The 23,751-nt window shown below is 36.5% G+C and overlaps 1 protein-coding gene across 2 annotated transcripts; it reads left to right on the top strand.

Annotated features, from left to right (window-relative positions):
* Positions 1-3,360, top strand: LOC108673847. Of its 2 annotated transcripts, XM_018161733.1 has the most exons (6): positions 1-78; positions 122-192; positions 733-827; positions 1,671-1,768; positions 2,376-2,507; positions 3,115-3,360. In XM_018161733.1, exons 2-6 carry the CDS (start codon positions 137-139, stop codon positions 3,154-3,156), a joined length of 423 nt encoding a protein of 140 aa, XP_018017222.1. In that variant the 5' UTR covers positions 1-78; positions 122-136; the 3' UTR covers positions 3,157-3,360. The 2 variants fall into 2 exon arrangements, with proteins under 2 accessions (XP_018017222.1, XP_018017216.1); XM_018161727.2 differs by having other exon boundaries at positions 1-192.
* Positions 3,361-23,751: the final 20,391 nt, after the last annotated feature.

The following is a 23,751-nucleotide window of genomic DNA, read 5'->3' as shown; positions in this document are numbered from 1 at the left end:
TCTTGACTCGGCGTCACCTCAGCACTTCACCGCAGTTCTTATCTCTTGACTCGGCGTCACCTCAGCACTTCACCGCAGTTCTTATCTCTTGACTCGGCGTCACCTCAGCACTTCACCGCAGTTCTTATAAGATAACATGGCTCGACTCCTCGCTCTCCTCGCTCTGGCCGCTGTGGCGTCTTCGGCCCCGGCGTAAGTACTCCAAATGTAGATTGACGTAGTTTTACAATTATTTTTGTTGTTGACACACATGAAATATCCAATTGAAATAATAATTAGTTTTATTTGATTATTACTCTAGTATTAATAATTAGTTTTATTTGACCATTACGGCATTACTCTAGATTTCGACTCCAGCAGTAGAAGTCCATACTAGTGGTTATTAATGTTCTCGAAACCTTCTCTCGGGTCATGAGCCTCTAAAACAAAAACGTGCAGGCGATGAAAATTACAGCGAATAGAGAATTTGCCTTTTATATGTGTACAGAATTGAATTGCTTCTATCGAATCATTTAATTACCATAAGATTTGATGTAGGTAATAAGCTGGAGAAATATCGCGAAATATTGGTCTTGATTATTATCAAGAAATTGGCTCCTTCAATGGAGTCTGGTACATTTAGAAATACTCGTATGTAAGTGAACAAATACTTATTATATATTGTATATTGTATTATTATATATAAATACTTATTATATATTATTAATTGTGATTTCACTCATCAATTGGCAGGCGCAGCCCATGCAATCAAGCCTTGAGGGATTATGGCGTCCAAGAGTACAGGAACAAGTGCACTCTCGACTACGGCAGGATGGCGGCGCGATATGGTGAGTCATGCATGACGTCTTCTCTAGGAACTTTTCGTTATTTCGAAGACGAGAAACTTCCCTATGCGATTTTTGTCAATAATGATTGAAATAATAATTTATCTGACGATGAGAACGAAATCAATCACGTTGTTTCTCTCTCGAATCTCGGCAAAATCGGGTTAAAGTTGAAAAATCGAATTGATAGGAACTATGAACATGTACCTACTCTTTCGTTTACCGCCCATATTTATATAAATTTGTGCTCAATGTGAGAAGAGCAAAAGTAAGCAATGGTTCTCATGCATGGTAGATCCTTTTACCATTACCATGATATGCAAATATTAAACAAGCTCATTTTTTGGCAGTCAAATAAAGACCTTATTCAACTTCAACAGAATATACGCAGGGTGTATTTTCAAGAAGCATGTTTCGGGAGAATAGTTTTCCGACGGATTTGTTTGTTGGGCGAGTTCTGTTTATTTCTGCAGAGGAGGTTGCTACTGAACCGCCCTCTGTATAAACCATGAAAGTACCCTCACTGATGTTATCGAAATAGGCTAAACTTGCAACTTTGTGCTGTAATTTTTTTGTAGCTGTTCTGATGTCTCGTCTCTACCGCCATCCCAAGACTATATTTTGTAAATCAATCGTGAACACGAGTCATTTTTCCAAGCTATCTGGAAAACTTTCCATATGAACTTTTCTCTCTACTGGAGAAAATCTAATCCTATACTCATTTTTTATGTATATTGCCTATATATATGTATTTTATATTGTATATATATATGTATATTGCCCTTATGTATATATGTATTTTATGTTTCATAAATAAAAAAAGTAACAGGCTCCGTTTTGTTGCAGCTCCCGAGTGCAATCAGGGTGGTCCGCAATACAACAGGGACACTTGTGCATCTTTCACGGTCGACTATCGCAAGTGCTTGCTGCGCGAAAACGAACTGGTGAGTTCGTAATTTCATTATGCAATGCTGGTAATATTCAGTGCTTATCTAACGATTCAGTTTTCATATTATTTATCAAGGGATGTTCTACATGCGGACAACACGACCATTCGGGATGCCATCAGTAGAAATTTGTCCCCCGAGTTGGTTGTTAGAAGCACATGAACGTTTTTTTATGAACAGTTGATTTAAAGATATGTGCACAAGAAATGTTTTTCAGATCGATATTGACCATGTTTTTACCTAATGCATTAAATAACAAGATTGAAATATGATTATCAGGTTTTGATGAAATAAAATTCCGAACTCGATAAACTGATTTTATTTCGACAATTTAGAATGCAACAATATTGTAGTTCACTCTAAGACATTCCTCCACTCTTCCTCAGATATTTTGTTAAATTGAAATGTGTTCTCTTGCTTCAACTCCTTTCGCGCTGCTTCATGATCCCGATCATGCAACTTCAGTTCAATGATTTCTTATTCTATTTATGTCCAGCCATCTTCGTTTCTACTTCAAACTTGATGCTATTGTTCTGGCATAAAAAATGAGCTCTGCATTATTCAGCCCTCATTCGCTGTCTGAATTTTCCCATTCTTTCAACAGGTGTTTAGTTATACCTACAATTTCGACCGTGATACCTTCCAAAAGTACAAGCTGCGCTACAAATGTGACAGTGATCCTAAATTCAAAGCCGCCTTCGATAAGTGCTACGCTTCTACAATGAAATATTTTGAAGTAAGTGCCGTTGAATTTTTACCAACTTCGATGTGCCTAATTTGAAGCAACTGATATTTAAAATAAAACTAAAGTAGTGAAGCGACAAAGATGTGCAATTCCCAGACGTCTGATAACTATCTCCTTAAGGAGTCATTTACCTGAAATTCAAGAATGATGTTCTGTAATTTGGATAGAGCCTTTCATTTACACGAGCTTCGTTAAACTGTATGTATTTTATGTAATAAACTTCTTCGAAAATTTTACCCTCAAGAAGTTCGTGTTTAAATTCAGCAAGAACATTTTATAATAACTATTTAAAGAATGAGGGCTGTAGTGAGGGCTAAAAACACCCTTCATCAAAAATGTCTGTAAATTTGTCAGGAAGTAGTAAAGCTAATTTTCATATACCGTAATCACTCTCTGTATTAAAACTTAGGTGGAATATCAGTTGCGGCTACTTTGGGATTTGAACAAAACCAGACAACAAATGTTGAGAAATCGTGATCTCATTTCATTACCGAATGAATGAAAATGATATAGGTTTCATGAATTAAATCAACCAAAGCTTCGATGCATATAAATAAAACTTAAACCACATGCTTACATCCTATTTTCGGTTTCACAGTTCAACCGGTTGTTCGGTTGCCTTATCGACGCAACTAACTGATTGCCCGGTACGGCTGACGATGACGGGAAGGCCGAGGCTCCTGCATTGGACTGATCAATCAGTAGCCTCAAACTGGATGATCAACGACCCATAAACTGATGTTTTGTTTCAGAAGCTATTCAGGTGTTATGAATATTTAAGTTTTGCTGTGTTGTTTCCTGTTTGTTTGAATTTTCAAATATCTAATAAACGAGTGATGCAATTTTCAAAACCTTTTCTTACCATTTAGAAGCAATGGTTTAGAGTTTCTAATATTAGGTATCAACATGAATAAACACCAACAGTAATTCGTCCTTCAAATTGTGGGACCGAATCCGGCGTGCAGAACTATAGTGGATACTTCATTTCCAATTTAAATTTCAGATATATAGAAGCACACAGTAAAATACGTATATGCTAAAAAAGTTGGCGGAAGAAGAAAACGATCGACATTGAAAAAATCACTAGCAATAAACAACCGAAAAATGAACATTGCGCCCATGTGGCCATGCAAATCATAGCTGTAGTAAAATAAAATTCAACCTGTTGGGTTTTTTTCTTTTTCTCTAACGCTGAGGATTGTTAAACTTCCGATCGTGAAACATGAAGCGGATCACTTGGCTCTATACGGTGAATGAGTAGGTAATAATAATACTTATGTATAAGGGGATGTAATGTTCTTATATGTTTTAGATTAGTTATTTCCTGTTTAGGTTTTTAGTCACCCCTGACGTGACCTCACGTACGTGGGAATCTGTTTTTTTTTATGTTATTTATATGTGCGATTCATCACGGAAGTACACGAGTCAATTATTCGTGTTTATTTCTTGGCATTTGTTTAATCCGTGTTTTTTAAGCAATGTTTTTATGGACGTTTTAGTGAATATTCTTATATATATTATGCGATTCATCACGGAAGTACGTGAGTCAATTATTCACGTTTATTTCTTGGCATTTGTTTAATCCGTGTTTTTTAAGCAATGTTTTTATGGACGTTTTAGTGAATATTCTTATATATATTATTCCATTATTTATCTTATGTCATCCGTGCTATATTTCTGCGTATATTAGTTTATTTATGTCGTTGGTTCTAGATTTGTGTTTTCATTTTATAATCGCAGAAAGGCTCCGAAATAAGTATTTGAAAAGATCTTTATTGGAAATCGACAGTTTGCCTAAAGAGAGTGCACGGTTTTAACTATTTTTTGTACTTAATGATAATTTGTTTAAATTATTTTCTTTGTTTCTCCATCCAGTTCTATTTATGATTCTTTGTATGGCGATAATTTTTCCCAAAATGTCATACGTAAAGGTTTGAGGCCACTTACTGCTTTATTTTTATATGATTTATTTATCGAATGAGCCCCCTCAAAGATAGCACGCGAAACGCATCGAGGCAAGGGATTAAATTCACAGGTTAAGCTCATAAATAAACAGGCCTTAGGGTTTGTCACGCACAATTTCAATGCAGCTTGGGAGTAACGAGCTAACGGTTGGCCGAGGCTTAAGCACTAATCAATTGTCCCTAAGAATCGACTTCGATCACAAATTAACTCTTAGTGGCTGTTTAAAAATTGAGGTCAATCGATTGAACAGGTCATTTGCTGCTTGGATGACTTCCTTAAACTTGCATAAAAGAGATATTTAAACAATACTTAGCCATTATATTGTGCAATTCACGCTGACTTCTGCAAAAGATAACGATCGGCGTTTCTGTGTATTGCTGTTACATGGCACTGTTGAAGATTAACGATGAGTGATAATGTATGTAGGTTAGGCGATGTCATTTAACGAGTTTCTTAATGCGACATCATATATCCACACGTAAGCCTGCTCCATTCAGAGGTTGCTTTGCAGCGAGCTTGCTTATCCAGTTTCTGTTCTCGCTTCCAGGCTGGACTATTATAAATTTAGAAACCAAGCGAATATAATACTCTTAAGAATGTGGCTTTGCTGGATTCAAGACATAAATGTAATTACATGCAATGGCGTTACATAAAGACCTAAGCTTAGGTTGCTCGAATCTGCCCTTCGTCTACCTTCCCCGGTCATCTAGTTTTTCCGCTCCCATCAGTCTTTGATCTCACCGTACTTTCAATTTTTGTTCTCTTGTATTTTTCAAATACTATAGACGAACAATATGGTTGTTGTTCGCCCCTAAGATTTCAGCCTTACGATCACTTCTCACACCCTAGATTTCTGGCTTTACGATCGAGCATCGGAACAACCCAAGAGTTCGTAATAGAGGCCTCCTTAATAAGGACGCCACTTTTAAATTCATGACAATTACCATTTCTATAAATATCCACGAGTGGGCAATAAAAATGACGTTTAGGCCCACGAGTGGTTCCAAGAGGCTAGGCAAGAAGGTAGTGACGAGTTATCAAATGATAGTCATGGTGGATCAACGACCCCGAATCCGGGAGTTTCAGTGAGACTGCAGAGTTTTTATTTGATTATAGTTAGAAAGAGTTGGCAGATTATTTACTTTCCTCGAGCTATATAACTCCTCTTCTATAATATATCAGCGTGATGGTAATGAAGTTACCACAACCAACCAAGGTCTGCATTTAGGTTCAAGCAATTAGGATCCAGCTATCTAAGTCCCATCATGCTGCAATCAATAATTTCCAATCAGCAGTAATAAAAAAAATCACGCAATGGTTCTTGTTTTACAAAAAAACATCGTGTGAATGACAATACCTAAACGATAATCGACTCTTCTCAATCCTATTCTGAGTCTATGGAAACAAATAACGCCTGATGTACGGAAAGCAGAATAAAATTATTCTCATCAGTAATGTAAATTATTTATTTGAATTATTTATTCACTCATCCGTCCATCGTGACTGACCGCGTGACACTGGAGTTCGAGACACGGGAATCAACCGTTCAGTGTGCCGAGTAACCGCGTTGTAAGAGCGCTTGGTCATTGGTTTTCTAATCATGAACTTTTAACTCTGCCACACCGATACGAGTGTTGCCACACTTATGGGTGTTGCCAAACTTATGGGTGTTGCCACACTATGGGTGTTGCCACACTTATGGGTGTTACCACACTTGTGGGTGTTGCCACACTAATGAGCGTTGTCTCACATATAGGTGTTGCCACACTCAAGGTGTTGCCGCAACTAGGGTGCTGATACACTAGACACATGGGTGTTTTGACGTAACTTGGGCGAGTTTTCATCACTTTGAAGTTTTGTCATTTCTTGGACGTGTTGCCATCACTTGAATGTGTTGGCATCACTTGTGCTTGCTACCATTGCTTTGGGTTTTGCCATTATTTGGGCGTGTTGCCATCACCGAGGAATGATGTAATCACGTTCATTGATCGGAGCTTTTCAGTTAATGGGAAAATGGGAAGATGTTAGCAAGAAGGGAAGATGCTATTTTACAATAAAAGACCTTATAGTATGTTGGTAACATTAATTGGTTTGGAGCAACAAAATGGCAATAATTCCTACTGGAAATATGAGATTTTATATTAATAGGGAGACTCGGGCAAATTGTTATAGAGATTAATTGTATGATGAGTCTATCTAAAAGATAATACTCGAAAACATAATGTATTTTCTGGATTAAAAATAAAAATTTTGACAAATTGACAGTCAATTATTTTTCGTCTTATTCTAACGAAGAAACAAATCCGCGTGATAACTGACACGCTTTTAATTATCCGATTAACTTCCTGAGCATGTACATCGATGATTAAGAAAGTGAAGTGAGTGCTCCTGTTATCCATTCAAGTGAAGAACCATAGAGTTTGAAAACCACTACCAATTTGGACGAAAAGAAAAAATGAAGTACAACTACGCCGAAATATTTTTTCTTGCCTCCAATTAGGTCGGTGCTGAATATTTTTCAGCCAGCGTTCGATGCCAAAACATTTGACAGAAGAAAAAAGTCATTTCCGAAAATCAGAGGCCGCTAACAGGACGAGCCTCTTACTGCTGAATAATTCAGAGGCCTGCTTTTGATTGTTCCGAACCAATCACGCCTTTTCAAACAAAATAAAAAACTTGGTTCCTTCTGACGTGACCTGAACGACGGCCCAATACAATTACAGCGGCCTTGCAGGGATGTACATTCGCTCTCTATAGCGCCCAACATTGGGCCGATATCGACGCGTCGTGACCAAACTGCAACTGACAGTTAACGAACATTGAACCAATAATTATGTGTTAGAGCTTCAACACTAAGGAAAATTTGTCATGACTCATGAGATATAGGATATTATATGAGGATGACGGAAAAAAGCCACTATAGCGCAATGGTAGCAGCCATGAGATGAGAAAAGTTAGCCAACCGTGGGTTCGAGTCCTGGGAAGCGGGAAGCTCAGCATATTTCCCAGGATAGCGTATGATATGCGTCGAGGTTGGTGCATCAGCATAGCCTTGGGCCGTTACGAAAACGAACTTCCGCTACATGTTACCTATAGAAATCTTAAGATTTGAGTCATTGGCGTGGCCTTTGCGTCTATGGATAAAATTAAAAGAACTAAAGTGTCGCGTTCACCACATGATGTCCTATGAAGACTTTTGGAACACTTCAAGTCAGTTATGCCGATAATAGTGTATAGAAGGGTTATTGGCTTGCTCATCTGGAAATTTCTACATAAGCAGAATTTTAATAAATTAGCGCAATAATGATATAAGTGACAATTACATTTGAATTTTATTAGATCACATCCAAATGTTTTTAATAACCCGTGAAAATAAAAGTTCTAGTATTTAATATGGGTAAATGGTGAGCAGAAACAATGCATTAGCCTGAGTGCGAGTGCCTTGAAAATATGCACATCAGCAGCAACTATTGTTCGCAGGTGATGTTGTTGCCTGCGTTCACCGCAATGCGATAAGCTTCTTACGTCCAAAAATAATATTCTTACTCTCGAAGACTTTCGAGATAAAAACCCGCTTTGCAGGGGACTGCTCTCGGAAAACATCAGAAAAGCGTCGGGAATTACGAGTATTCTCTTCGATATTCACGTCAAGCCAACGGAAAAAAATGTCCTCTGATCTTACTTGCCAGGGCAGGCATCTTTCCAAGCCATTGAGGTGCGATGAAGATACTCCGAGCGCTACTTTATGGCCGGTGCCCCGACAAAGCTCGCGCATTGATACTTGTCTCACGTCATTGATTTTCCGACGCTCTCATACTGGTGAAAAAATCTGCCCCTCCTGCTGTTAGTTACAGCAAATTTCTCTGTAGGCTGCCAGGTACAAAGCATCAATGTCTCGTAAAATGACCGGCTAGAATTGTATAGAGTTCGCCCTTCAGTTCACTCAGGGGTAGGGCGCGGCCATTGTTTGTGGCGAAATGTTTCTAAAAATTAGTAATCGGAATGTTTTGAAATAACTAATCTAAATTCTCCATATTAAAATAATTTAAATTTAAGTTAATATCTGAAAAGTTCTCGGGGGTCGTAATACTAATTATCATTACTCAAACAATTTGAATTCAAAATCCACATGATAATTCATTAGCATACAAACACTTGTGTCATTAAGTTGATTAATTTATTCGAAAATTCCTTACTCAGTCATTCATGCCATTTCAAGTCGCAGACAAACATTCACCAACATTATACAACAGGCAAGGTGCATTGAGTTCGCCTGATATTCACAACACATTTTTGGGTCGTCATTAGAATAAGGTTGAGAGCACAAATAAGAGCTATCATATGGCGGCCATCATGGTGGATTTCGACGTGGCTTGCGTTTGGCATCGTCAACGTAATCGAGCCGAAAAAATAGGCTCGTGTAATGGTAGATTCAATTCAGCTTGAACCAGGCCAGCAGCCGAGGCCGGAACGTCGAGTTGACCCTATCATGATATTGATCCTGTAACCATGCAAGAGACGCTTTTGGCTCTGCGTGTCTCCAGCGAGTCTCAGACCGTCTCACTGCCGTTCTCAGAGGTATATTCCATTAGGAACTTGACTTACAGTCACGATGCCGTCATAAATTCGCCTTGTGGACTTTTTCAGCCCGAAAAACACGAGTCTTTTCATACGGAATTTGGGAAGGGCTGATACCAGGGGTCGTGATGAGAGACACTCGGCAGCACCTGCAGCAGCAGCTCTAATGAAGCCCAAATACCGAGCCTGGTCTGATAAATCACCTCGCTTGCGATTTAGGAGAGGCTTCTTAAAAATCTGTTCATGTACTCACCATGCTGTTCAAGCTCACAGTATTTCGCGTTCAAGAGTGCTTCGGACTTGACAATTTCACTATAAAGCATTTCCGAGTACAAGAAATAATTTCCGCGATTTTTTAGGTAACATCCTTCCGTGCATAATTTCTAGCTATAGGAAATATACTTCTGATCGAAACGGTGGTCGGTAATAGATGGAATCTTGTTTCTTGTAAGTTTTAATGGTTCAAAAATACATAGAGGAACACTGATCATGTCACTGCTATACGCTTGTCAATTATTGTGCTCGTAATAACGGTGAAAACTATAAACAAAATCACGATAAATGCCGGTCTGAACGTCAGTCACGTTTAATACGATAGAAATAATTCGGGTTTAAATGGATAAATTGGGGACCCAAAAAAATAATAAAATATAATAATCATTTCCAATGCAATGCATTTCCACAGGATAGTTATGAAATGTAAATACATATGTAAAATAAATACCAACAAATTCTCAATATACGCTGATGGAAACGAAGCTCCATCACTAGAAAATAAGTGAAACATTGTAACAATTTACTTCAGGAATCTCTTGCATAAACGAATTAAAAAATTTAAACTCACGATTGAGCATTCTGAAATGATGACGTGATAAGTCGAGCGATTCTAAAAAGTTAGAGAAGCAGAATAAAGATATTTTTTCAGGGTTTAATTTATTTTTATTTACGACGAATGTTATTTCATGAACCGGTCAATATCCAATCCCTAGTGGCTTAGCGGGTTTTTAACTAATTGCCAATTTATTCTCTATTCGTATAAAATAATTGAGGCTGAATCTCAATTGAAATGTTTCGTTCCGCTCCGCGTCCAATAAATGGGGCTGGTTCTCCGATAACAGGCCTAATTACATAATTCTTCAGCAACAAATAAATGTTTTCGATGAATTCCAACATCTCTCATGAATATCACAACGATATTATGCCCCACGATTGATCGTGCAGCGATTGATCGTGCAGCGATTGATAGATCGAACAAATCAATCAAATAATTAATTGTTTGATTTAACGATATACGTGCCTGGATACTCAATCTCATGCGTGTCATTCGGTGTTCTAAAATTCCGATACTCTTATTCAATTTCAGTTATAAGCGATGCAGGAATTCATGAAATTTTCCTAGCTTGCGGCTCTTAAATGGTTCAAAACGTGATATGAAATGAAGAAGGCCTCCACGGAAGGTCTCAATGCGGGAAAGTTGGATTAAAACCTTCACTCTGGTGAGCCAAAAGCCAATTTGTTAATCAGCAAAGGCGTGTTGATATGAGAATTTTATTGGAACACGTTTTTTATTAACGAGCGGAAAAACATGAGGAAATTTAAACCAATAATATAATATAAATGTAAACTTAGTGTTGTTTCAAAATTACTCAAAAAAATAAATCTGAAAAATTGCCTCTGTTTTTTTTTCACTTGAATTTAAAAGAAAATCATTTCAACGGTAAGAGTAATCGAAGAAAACGTATAAATTATCCTGGGACGTACTTCTACAACTAGTCTTACTTTTCAACTATTCTAGCTGTAACGTTACACAACACCTCTGATTTATACACTGATATACTCGGAAAAAGTCTCCTGCGAACAACTCGTGTGAGATCGCAGCATAGCTCACTAGTGTACGCTATTGCACCTAGCAGAGCCATTCTTCAGCTTCGGCTGATCTACGTCCTGATCATAAATTTTTCGAAGTGAACTACAGCGCCTCAGTGCGCACTCTGTAAACTTCAGTAGCCAATTTCGTTAAGGAAACTAGACACATGAGTATACACTTCATTGAATAAAATTTCAAATCGAAATTGGCATAATCGTCACGGTAATTTAATTGAAAAAATTAATATTGCGTTACTCTAATGAATTCAAGTATTTAAAAAATGTTTTCAATTTTTCAATTTTTGTCGACATATGGCCGCCGTAGTATTGAATTTTATTGGAATAAGCAACAGTCAATAAATCAGTGTGACACAGTTCTTCTTAAGCAAACATGATAATCGATTAATAAACCATCGAAGTGGCACACATGCTTAATTATTCAGTATAGATGATGAACATCTGAGTGTCAAAGATTCTCATTTTAGTAGTGGAGTTACCGCCTTTGTTTGCCCTATCAAGATGTGGTAATCATCAACTAACTGTATGATGTATATTGTTCCTTTTTATGTTCCTTGAACTGTGACAATTTTTAAAATCCCAACTCGCTTGCATGCGTCTTTCTTAAAATTAATTGTATGTGTAATGATTTCTTTAGTCATAAGGCTATTTTTTACATCGAAATATGGAGTTTTAAACGCTGATTGATTTCAACGATATTGAAGTATGAAAAACTTGCCATTGACCAAAACTTGGCATTTCTCATTTACTTCTTGCATTCTTATATACTATTTCAATACCCTTTCGTAACATTATTAATCGTTTCCATCACGCTAGGTTGATTAATCAATTTTTTATTTTTGATTAATCAATTTTTTAATTTATAGATATGTTGTGTAGCGGAATTATCGTTGACGCTCAACGCGTCAACGGTTTGTTAATAGATCATCAATCATTGGAGACTGAAGAATACCTTACAAGGCTTACGCATTACGAAAGGTAAGTAAGAATCCTCTGAAATAATTTGGTTCCACCTGGAATATAGACTTAGTAAATAATCTATTGAGAACAATGTTGTACTTATACTGTACTAGAACAATGATGTTGTACAATGCCACAGAATTTACCATGCATCTTCTTAGTTCTAGAGCTATTGCATAAATCCACCAGTCAATTTTGAATGGGCCCGCGGTGATGTTGTTGCTTGAGAGCGACAACAAATACAGCTCTTACGACCGCGCAGCGGCTCTTATAGATAAAGAGAGCCCAAATATTTGCCCAGGTCATCCGACGGTGTTGTTTGCCAGAGAAGCCATAGCCGGAGTTTAATCATTTATTGAATGCCGAAGATTAGGTTACACTATTAATATTATCTTCCTATACGAGAAAACCTCTTATTATTTTCACCTTGCAGGGAAAATAGTATGTATAAAGTGTTTATTCATTGGAAGAATTTGAATTGCAGGAATCGATGTCAAAATAAAATATTAAAAGTTCTACGTCAGAGGTTCTCTATACCCAAATTCACAAAGAGTAGGTACTGCTAATATGATTTAAATGTTATAAAAGTCAACAGCTCACCTTCCCTAGACAACGGCGTTAGCCACGAGAAAAATTATTATTAGCGAATTTGGCGAAATTGATGAGGTCTCAACAAAAAAAAAAAGGTTAAATGCACGCTTGTTCGTTATGAGATTGAAGCTCCTCAACACCATGACACAATTTCTCTGAAAATCACGCAGCGCTTCTTCGTTAAGGCCGATTTGGCTCTTTAGAAAGTTGGACGAAACGAGGGCCTTGTAACATGAAATACAAATTTCTACAATGTTAAGTTATTGAAATTCCACACATGTCATCTAGAGTAGAGTCGGGTTTTGAACTCATTTGCGACCATTATTTTTTTAAAACTTTGATCAACTAAAAACTAAACTTTTTTATACATAGGTAGATGGAAATTTCGAGTCGACTATCAAATTCGAGGCGACTCATTCGAGTCAACTATCAAATATAGGACTATCAATGATTTTAAAAAGCCATATAAACTATTTCGTCACATGTAATGGAAACTATCTCACACAATCACTGCAAAGATCTAGTGCCGTATATTAGATGAACGCTTACAGTCATGACAGCTCTCGTATAACTACATTAAAACAATTACTGTCGTCTCCCAAGAAATATATCTTACTATCATTGAGGCAATCGAAACAACCGCTTACTGGCATTGCAACAATTTTTTACAGTAAGCGGAGCTGTCTGTCAGTCATTGCAGCTATATTCTAATGTAATAAAAACTATATTTTCAGTCATTCTTAATCCTTTTTCAATCGATGAAACGATTTTATCTTCAGCAAGCGGTCGATCTGGTAGAGTAATTCTGCAGCATCTTGCGGCTAAAAAAATATTAAGCAGATGAACAGGACTGACAGCAAGTAGTAAGTGAACATATTTAAACAGTAATGAAGATATATGAAGAATATTAAATATGTATTTTTCACAATACATCGATCGTTTTATGCAGACATCACATCGATTACGCTTCTGGGAAAGCGGGAATGCCTGTATAAACCTCGTGTCAATTACGCTTGATGACCGCAGTATAATCGAACGACACTGACCAGCTGTCGAGCGTCTGTTACTGCAATTCGAGCTCAAAAATTCATGCGCATCGAGAAGAACCAGAGGTTATATATAATTTTTTATCGGAATCAGAATCCGTAATTAGTGATGTCTAATTTTTTATCGGTATCAGTATCCAAAATGGATAATTATTCATAGCTTTTCGATCGAAGTGGCGAAATGGAAGTTAATTCCATCTGAAATTCAGCGATTTCGGATAAGTAACATGAATAAAAAGTCACAGTTGATTGAGCAAATCATGGATATTTCCAGGTTTTCATTTTGTAATTTCACTTTCCTTTCACTGGCATCGAAAATATTCTAACTTTAATGATATTCCCACCTGATTGGTATATCCAGGTATTAAGAACCAGTTGACTGTGCTTAATCTTTAAACCCACATTATTCGTCGGGTTGTGAGAGAAGATCTCAAATTTATTACTCTGCGATAAAAATCGCCGGTATAAATAAACTAGCACCGTTGGATCTGACTAAATTGATGGTAGCAGAGAATTGATGTTCAGGTTGACGGACAGAAAATTATTAAAGCAATAAATCAAAGTGGCGAAATGGAAGTTAATTCCATCTGAAATTCTGCGATTACGGATAAGTAACATGAATACCAAGTCACAGTTGATTGAGCAAATCTTGGAAATTTCCAGGTTTTCATTTTGTAATTTCACTTTCCTCTCACTGGCATCGAAAATATTCTAATTTTAATGATATTCCTACCTGATTGATATATCCAGGTATTAGGAACCAGTTGACTGTGCTTAATCTTTAAACCCACATTATTCGTTGGGTTGTGAGAGAAGATCTCAAATTTTATTACTCTGCGATAAAAATCGACGGTATAAATAAACTAGCACCGTTGGATCTGACTAAATTGATGGTAGCAGAGAATTGATGTTCAGGTTGACGGACAGAAAATTATTAAAGCAATAATCACTTCGTGGAAAACCCCTTCCAGCTTAAATCGTCAGGAAAAATCAACTTGAAAATGAAGTGAAAACTATATATTCGTTTCAAGCAGGTCATGATAATATTTTTGCTCGAGTGAATTTTGAAACACTAGATTTAAAAAAAATGAATATAATACAGAATACGATTATAATATGATTAAAAACGAAATGTGATACTGAAATTCTATGCGTTCAAATTTTGGATGAGAATTTATTTTCAAAAATAGCCAATTATTTTCGATCATTCCTACCCTAATCGTTATTGAAAACCGAATTTCATGTATCAAGTCTCCAGTTCGGGGATGGCGGAGAATCTCACCAAGAATCAACAGTGAATCTCACCTTGGTGAATAGGCACCAAGATAGAAACAGTGTTGGGAAGGTTCAAATCCCGCACCTAGCGGCGAAAATTAGGACTGGATTGGAAAATTGCAGGGGTGGTCAAAAAATCAAAACAAAACATTCCAACAAGGCGCATACATTTTCCCCTCATCGTCTTCCCCTCAAAGTTTCGTTTTTATTCTCCCAAAGTTTTAATAACATTTTGCCATTCCAATATTATCACCAATATCAATTTCTGATCCCTCTACCGTACGGGCACAAGTTGATTACGAAAATACTCCATGATAATGTTTTATTCAAAGAAAAAACCTGAATATTCGCATGACCAGCTTGGCTCCTCACTTAACTTCCATGTCCAAGTAAATCGCTTATAAGATGCAAGTGCCCATCAGGCTTCCGCCTTCTTCCCTCGGAAGCAGTCATATTTTTTCTGTCAAATTTCGCACCGGACCACGCCTCATATATCACTAAATTCTTCACAAAAAACCGCCTTGTTTCGTTGGCCATTTTTTTTTATCAGAGAGTAAAGGATGTATGCGCGCGCATTTTCCAGTTGAAAACTCTCGCGCTCTTGAATGCCAAGTGGTAAAAAGTCTTTCTTTTGAGTTTTTGGCAGCAATATGAAAGAGTTTTGGTGGCGTGCAGAAACAGCGTCACTGAAAGTCCTTGCGCCCGAGAATTGAGCCGTCTTGACTCACGCGGTAGTCGAGGTATTTACATTTCATTAGAATCCTCGTGCGCTCATCTACAGGGTCTTAAGTAACGCACGGAATTAGGACTCATAGCTTTCAAGCAGAGGGCAACATGAATAAAAAACTGAGTAAAGTTAGAGAAAATAAAATTTTCGGAGAGCGGAAAGTTACTTCGGCCATGATTACCGGCGAGCAAGTGAGATCGCTCCTCGCTTCCAGTAAAAAAAAAATCGTATGATTAAATTTATCAAACTCAAGACTTAAACTCAGTATTAAACTTAAACGTAAAAAATCATAGTTGAATTTTTTGGAAATAAAGACCAAATTTGTTCTCTGTTGAAGCTTTGAACTGCTGAACCAGATGCTACTAAATAAGTATTTAAGGGCAGAACAAAATTTACGCGTTAATTAAATCAGCGTTGGGAAACGAGGCGAGTTCATGGCATACATTTCGTTACGCATACTACGTATATTGCACAACGTAATCAAGAATATAATTATTCAATTTTGTTCAAATTTATACAACAAATGAGGGCAGACGTGACGATTAAAACTTCAAAAGGGTCAATATTGATTATATTAAGGAAGATTCATTAGCACGTATGATACAATCAAAAAATTTCACCTTGTATCAAATTGGAATTTTCGTTAGGTTAATCACAAAATTTATGCATCGAGAAGACGGTGCTCGCTCAGGCAAAAGTTAACTCGTTAAGCTAATTTGATCATTTCCGTCCAGCAGCGCTGATCTTTCAGGGATGAAATTAAGCGAGGAGTCGATTCCAGACTTCTTCTCAGGCTGTTTACTTTCAATTAAACCGTAGGATCAAATTAATTCCACAGTACCAAGGAATTTTATATTATACAATCTCAACTTTTAATTAGGAAATTTCAACTTCTACCTTAAACCAGCTTGAGGAATTGAAGTGAATCACCAAGAAGCAAAGTCCGTAATCTTTTGGATATCGATATGGGCTCTTCTCCTCCAATAAATTGCTTTCTTAGGCAGTTGCTCTCAGCCGTCATTCCATTTTTCGCCGTCGGTAGCTGAGCAAACATCGGACCGATAGACTTCCCTTTAATGAAACTTAACAAACACTGTAGCAGATCGAACGGCATGAATGAGATAATATTCTTTCGATTAAAAATTATAGCAGGAAGAGACTGCTACATAAGTATAAGTTTAACTTAAGTTTAACATAAGTAAGTAAGAAACATAAGTTTATCGGAGGTAAAATTAACTTCAGCTCATATATGAAGCACAATTGAATATCAAGAGTAACGGTTGAAACAAGGTTATCATTGATTTTTTTAAATTTTTGGTAATCATTAACATTCTATAATTTATATCTAATTCGACGATATATTTCAATTATTATAAAGAGAAATGTTAATATGGTAATTTAACATTGTACATCTTTATATATGAAAAAATTCCGAATTATAAATATTTATGATGAGGATATATTATTAAATCAGGTCAGGTTTAATTTTAAATGTCCCAACTTAACCATTGTCGGATTGCATAGACAAAATTGTACTTAATTAAACTCGGTGCGATTATTACGTTGTAATATTATGCACTCAAGTGAGGGCTATGTAAAACATTTATTAAGCATGGTCTCAAAAATGAATAAATTAACCAATTTAACCAATTATGACAATTGATGATATTTAAATGTTGTACCAACTTGTAATGCCGATATAAAGTATTCCATACGTACGTTAGCCGTTGAGAATGCTATACGTAAATAAAGGCCTTGTTAATAGTCGAAAAGGTAAATCATATTCTATGGATAAGTTATCATACTACAATGCTATTCGTACCTAAAGGAACCGTACATTGAGTTACCGCTACCATTAAATGAATTAGGCACGCAAATGCCTTTTATATAAGTTCATTAGCTAGGTTACCAAAACTCTACAGTAGATGTCAAAATATATCTTCATTGTACTGAAATTCGAGATCAACTTATAGCAGGATACGTTCTCAGAGGAGTCAGCTGCAGGTCGCTAGGGATTAGAAGTCCCGAGACTTTCGACGTGGACAGCCATGAGCTTCCAGTGAATAATAGGAGAAAATATGGGACTAGTTTATGTCTCCAACAGTCGTACAATTTTCCTACGACACAACTATGAAAATTATCTCGAAATTTTCATGGTATTGTTGTTGAAAACTTTGAAATGAAAGTAATTCATGTTATTAGTGAAGTATTATGAAATTATTTAAAATTCGTCTCGACATAAATCACGCCGTTTTAGTGTCATCATTTGCCGCACAGAAACGCCTTTCTCTATATAAGGGCTTGGCAGGTGCCCCGGCTACCAGAAGAAGTGACCATTTCTCATAACCCTCGGGCCGAAAACTGGACACTCTCCACCCCGCCCAGTATCGGGAAACTCCAAGGCGTGAACTAATGCATTACGGAAGTTCCCTCTATAAATCTTCCAAGGAAGAGACCATAGACATCCAAAAATCACGAGAAAACGATGATCACTCACATGACTGTAAGAGAAGGTTCGTCTTCTATGGCGTATGACCGTCATTCGACTGGTATATTAGTTTAGGGTAAAATTGCCAAACTTTCAAGTAGTCAAATTCCAACAGTCGACGAAAACATATATTTTTTAAGTTTTAACATACATTTCGATAGCTTTAAAATTTCAAATTCTGTCGCTTTCTAATTGTTTTGACGTTTTTTGGCCATGATAAATCCTGCTCGTTTATTGCAACAAAAAATGTCGGATGCAATTCGACTTCGCCATGACATGTGATCTCCCTAAAGTAAAAACAATATAAAAAAATTTCGGTATTAAATGATTAAGGTTATTTATAGAGACAGATCATTCGAATTTGAGAGGGGAATTTAGATTTTAAATAAATTTATCTACAAACTCGTTCACCCAACATGCGAAAAAAAACAATGAAAAACAGCCGCATGGCATCGTGACCATAACTCGCTTCGGTTCATGGTTGGCCGATGAACAACATACATACGAGCGGCCAGAGCTAACACGGCTCTAAAATCCAACCGCTACATTTCTGCCCATAAACTTATGAATAGATTTATTGTACATTAATCGTTCATAGAGCGCAATCGAGTGGTGGCACGGAAAATAAATCGATAGTTCCGCAATTTTCTATCTGATGAGAGTTGTCAGCAGCAAGTTAATAACGACTAGTTTCGACACTCTTTGAATTCTAATACTTCAAAATATTTTAAGACCTATAGGTCAGGAACTTTCCCGCTAAGAATAAGTTATAAAAAAGTAAAATCAAATTACGAGCCACATAAATAAATTTACATTGGGAAACATTTTAGAATTAGAAATTTAAATTATATCAAACCAATGCACGAAGTTCAAACCTGGAATTCAAATGAAGTATTTTTTTACAAAACAATATGGCTCATCGTGATTCTTAAACTCGTCAGCAACTGTGATATTAATAAAAATAGTCCAACAATATTTTCAGCTGGATTAATTTCGGCTGCCATTATTCAGCGAATGATTTTTTACACTAATTTCATGTATAGATTTTTTACGTATATCAACAATTGCGATTGTGGTTTAACACTGCATGAAGCTCACCATAACGTGCCGTCTTCCATAACGATATGAATTAGTAGCAAAACTCGGGCAGGACAGGATGAAATATCGTCCAGAAAACTTTCGTTCATCACTAATGACAGCCCCCGAGAAAGTTCATCAGAACAAACTTCTTGATGGCAAAAGCCGCGTCGGCCACTCTATGGCAAGAAGGGAGAGCAAATAGAGTTCTGAGAAAATCAGGGATTGCATAGAAGCAATATCATGAGTATTAAACAGTCTACTTTACAATACAAGGGAAATAATCTTCCAATAAGCGGCTGAAAATATACAGGAATATGCGGACCCAATTGGAGTTATTGTAAGTTTATGGATATTCGGAGAATTAGGAAAAATTATAAGGATTTACTCATCAATCATTCACACGCACCAATCTTCATAGAAGTTTCAATAATGTTTTCAAGACATGTGGGCTACTGACCATTAAAGGTTTAACCAAAATGATAAATAATAATTAAACCATATATTAGTGTAAGCCCCAGAGTGAGCTAGTCAATTGTGATGAAAATGAATTCGGGATCAACCTAAAATTTCATAACTGCAGTGAGACAATAAAACGAGAATAATAAACGATTGCAGTAGAGTTACAGATCACGATACCAAATCAATAGATAAATTTGGCGCATAAGAAAGCTGATAAGAAAAACCGCCCCAATCAGAGACTTCAAAGACAAAAAAGGTTTGCGCCCTCGTAGTTCAAAACGGCCTGCAACGACATGACTCTAGGTGAATAAGGATCTTTAATTCGCCGTAGCAAGGCTTCAGAGAGTCTCATTTCCCGCCATACAGGCCGAACTTTGCCGCTTTCTGCTACTTACAACCCTAATCACGAGTCATTCCTGGATGCCATTGGATGGCTTATGCTCGCTTGGACATTTGTGATTGGTTTCATTTCAGAGCGCTATGAAAGCCGCACGCTGAGTCAAGGCTTGGAATGTCCCTGACGTGAAGAAAGCTGAACTTAATGGCAGTAGTTGCAACTTCGCTCAAAAGTTGCCAATTTTGAGGACTTCTTTGGACTTACTTTATGCGAATAATGAAGCTGACAATAACATAATAAATTCTCAAACATTTCTGGAGACCAGTGAAGAAGCGTATAATAAAATTAAGAGCAACAATAAGAAGCTAACATAATTTGGCCTTAGAAAGCCTTAAATCAAACTAATAAGACCAAAAATTTAGCCAACACTGTAATGAAAACAGCCGTTTTAAAATATTACCCTAACTGCCTGGAATTAATGAAAGCGAACTGACAACTCGACAGGAGGCGCCAAAAATCAAGCAGCTTGCTGTTTTCTAGTCGTTTCACAAAAGATTTTCATCAAAGCAATCTCATTCAGAAAAGCTCGAGTGTCATCATGCGTCGCTTTCAGCGAGGCTTGTCACTTGGAATCTCTCAAAGAGCACGAGTGATTTTCACGTCTTAGGAAAACGTTACATCGACGTTGGTAGGCTCAAAGCTACGTCGTCTCCGATATTACGTCCCTAGAGTAGTGATAAGGTTGCCTAATAGCGACACTCACGCCGTATAATCAGCAATACAGCCTCGTATAATCAGCAATATGGCGTCGTATCATCAGCAACAATCTCTCGTACTACCTCCCATGGCGCTGACTCACTGGACTAGGAACGTCAGTCGAATCAAACAAATGAGTTTTTCAATGCATACCGTGACTTGCATCTCGAAATTCTAGCAGATAAAGAATGCTATTCTCCGTTGCACTGTCAAATTTCCTGCTAACGGCACGCTAAAATATGAGCATATGTGCTACTAAATATTCCGTGAAAGCATCTTGAGGTATCTGTATGCTTAGATTTATTAAAAAATTCAGGTTGAGTCAACTCAGTGACAATTAAAAGAAACATTATGGCAACGTTATGTATATTTTCTTCCAAAAATGTGCTGTGGATTTTCGAATACTGATTTTAACTATGCAGTTATTCAAATTATGCCACTTATCCCACATTATGATCAAAAGTTAGTAGAAAATGCATGCATAGTAATGAAGCATTTGAAGAAAAAACTGTGATTAACGAAATTAAGCGACAGGCACAATATTAATCTGACACAACGTTCAAGCACAATTAGATTATGTGCAAGAAAAATTAGGCTAATAGAGTATGCACTATGCGTATCGTTGACATCTCATATATAAATGAACTCCGATCGAACTTAGGAGAGATGATTTATTTCAAGAGCTTCACTGATTTCAGTTTTCAGACCTTCAAGCTTACAGTTGTAGGAGGTCTCGCTATCTAACATAAGTGATCGATCTCCAAGCTGTCTACAGAACAAGAACAGAGTAAAACAAAAATTTTTCAAAAGCATTCCACTGAACATTATTCCAAGACTTCTTTCATAGTTGAACAATTTTGAATGAATGAGAGAGATATAACTGAACCAAGAATGCTATAAGTTTTCCTGCATACAACAAGAACTCGACTTAGAAATTTGACGCTCATAATATAATGTCACAATTTTGCCTGAATTTGAAGTTAATTCAGCAATATTTTCCGCGTGTTTAGAGACAGCCGACGCTAATCGTGCCGATAAATTAAGCTCCAACAAGCCGACTTGTATTTTGCTCACCAGATCAGCTTGCTAAGACCGGCCCATTCCTTCTGGCCAAATAATTCTCCGTTAAAATTCGCGTGTAATGACAGCATTTTTCTGCACTTCTCATGGCACAAGTATGGCAGCCTGGCTCTAAGCATTCCAACTTTACAGCTGAAACAAATATTGGTAAATAATGTAACGCAAATAGCTTTTGGGGAACAAAGTTGTACAGTTACAACACGATACTTGCGCTTGTATTGCGAAAATGAATGACATAAAAACCATTATGAGTTAGAATAAAAGCAATACTTTAAATTATGATCTCACTCTGAAATTCTAAGAAGACATTTTTTCAGTTATTCGTTATATTTACTAGTTTTACTAAGAAGAAATTTAAGAATACGAAACTGAACAAGAAATTTTGGTCAATCTCTAATAAATTTACACTAATAACTTCGTGTTCGAAAATTTATTAACTCCCACCTATGTGTGTCGACCAAACGGACAGCGCATTATGATTGAAGCATACTCATAACATATAATCATTCACATGTCTGATTCACAAATAAATTGTTCCGATTCGGGTTCTCAGTCGCAAAAGCAGAATTGTAAAAACCAGTGTACAAATTATCAACGGCCTGACCAAGCGATCGGCAAATTAAGTCTACGGATTCTACGTCTAACAATTAAGTATCTCGAAACACACGAATTGAAGAAAGTCTACGGATTTTACGTCGAAGATTTGAGTATCTCAGAACAGGATATGTACAAAATATTTGCATAAACGTGAGAAATTAACATATAGTTTATATCAATATTCATTTATTTATGCGATTTATATAATTGTATAATGAAAATTTGATTTGAAACTTTCCACTAATCAGAAAATTATTAAGATAATTGCTAAATACTAAATCATAATAAATTCCTACAAAAAATTTATTGTGCAGCATTTTTAGGATAGCAAAATTTCAAAAAAATAAATCTGTGGTGTTCCAAACAAATAATTGGATCGAACTTGTGATTAATCATGAATCATATTTTCGACATTTTACCAAACTATCCATTTGACAGTTTAGGAGAAAATTGCGAACAAAATCATTCGATTTTCGTTCCTAATGTTGGAAGTTCTCATGGCTGATATTCTTCCGCTAGATTAAAAGAAATGCATTCTAATTCACGCTCCATGGAACGCCAATGAATAATTTTACGAGCTATCAAGCCATCAGAGACAAGTTTTATCTCTTTTCCAATGATTCGTACATCTGAAATTAGGAGAAGGAAAACATAGAGAGACTTTAAATTGGCTTTGATTGGTGCCTTTTCTGAAGGGAGCCAAAGCTGAAAATTTCAGTGACATGCGTCGAGTTGAGGGACTGATGTGACTAGAATGGAAACAAAAATTCTGTAAATTTTATTTTTCTAGACCAGATTTTACAATTTAGGGGCAGGGAGTCAACGTTTGGGACGTTGATTTACCTGTTTTAACCCTCCCTTATGCTCAGAGGTCATATACCGAATATAAAGATAACAGGAGGGCTAATTCAATTTCACTTTATCATATTAAGTTTGTGCACTAAAATTTTGAAAAATAAAATGGTCGTTTTATATTATGAGACCCTTGTAATTAACTGGTTTATTTGGGAAGACACTCGAGAACAACTGAAGATAAAATGTTTATTTGGCACCACAACCATAAATGCATTCATTGGTAATGCGGTTTTAAACTTTATTTCCATTGATTCATGACATTTTCTACCACATTTCATTATATTACATTTTATTTGCATTGTTACCTCTGAAATCAATAACAATGCCAATAACACTAAATACTTCATCATCATCAATTTATACCGAATACTCAAAAACACCCGTGTCTCAACGTCCACTACGAGGAAATGACCTAACGAGGTATTGACAATTTAAAAACATGGCATAGTATTTGCGTAGTATTTCCCAGCCAACGCTGCTCATCTCTTATGAGCACTGAGATATTAAAAAAAATATCAACACTGTTTATTAACTTATTATAACCTGAGTGAAGGATT

The sequence above is a fragment of the Hyalella azteca genome, unplaced genomic scaffold (assembly GCF_000764305.2).
Source record: "Hyalella azteca isolate HAZT.00-mixed unplaced genomic scaffold, Hazt_2.0.2 contig14379, whole genome shotgun sequence".
NCBI lineage: Eukaryota > Metazoa > Arthropoda > Malacostraca > Amphipoda > Hyalellidae > Hyalella > Hyalella azteca.
The sequence above is the reverse complement of the archived record's forward strand: the minus strand, read 5'-3'. Positions and strand labels throughout refer to the sequence as shown.

Coding starts and splice junctions, on each gene's coding strand:
- LOC108673847 (XM_018161733.1), top strand. CDS start 137: ATGGCTCGACTCCTCGCTCTCCTCGCTCTGGCCGCTGTGGCGTCTTCG. Junction 193..732: donor GTGGCGTCTTCGGCCCCGGC/GTAAGTACTCCA, acceptor ATCAATTGGCAG/GCGCAGCCCATGCAATCAAG. Junction 1,769..2,375: donor TGCTGCGCGAAAACGAACTG/GTGAGTTCGTAA, acceptor TTCTTTCAACAG/GTGTTTAGTTATACCTACAA.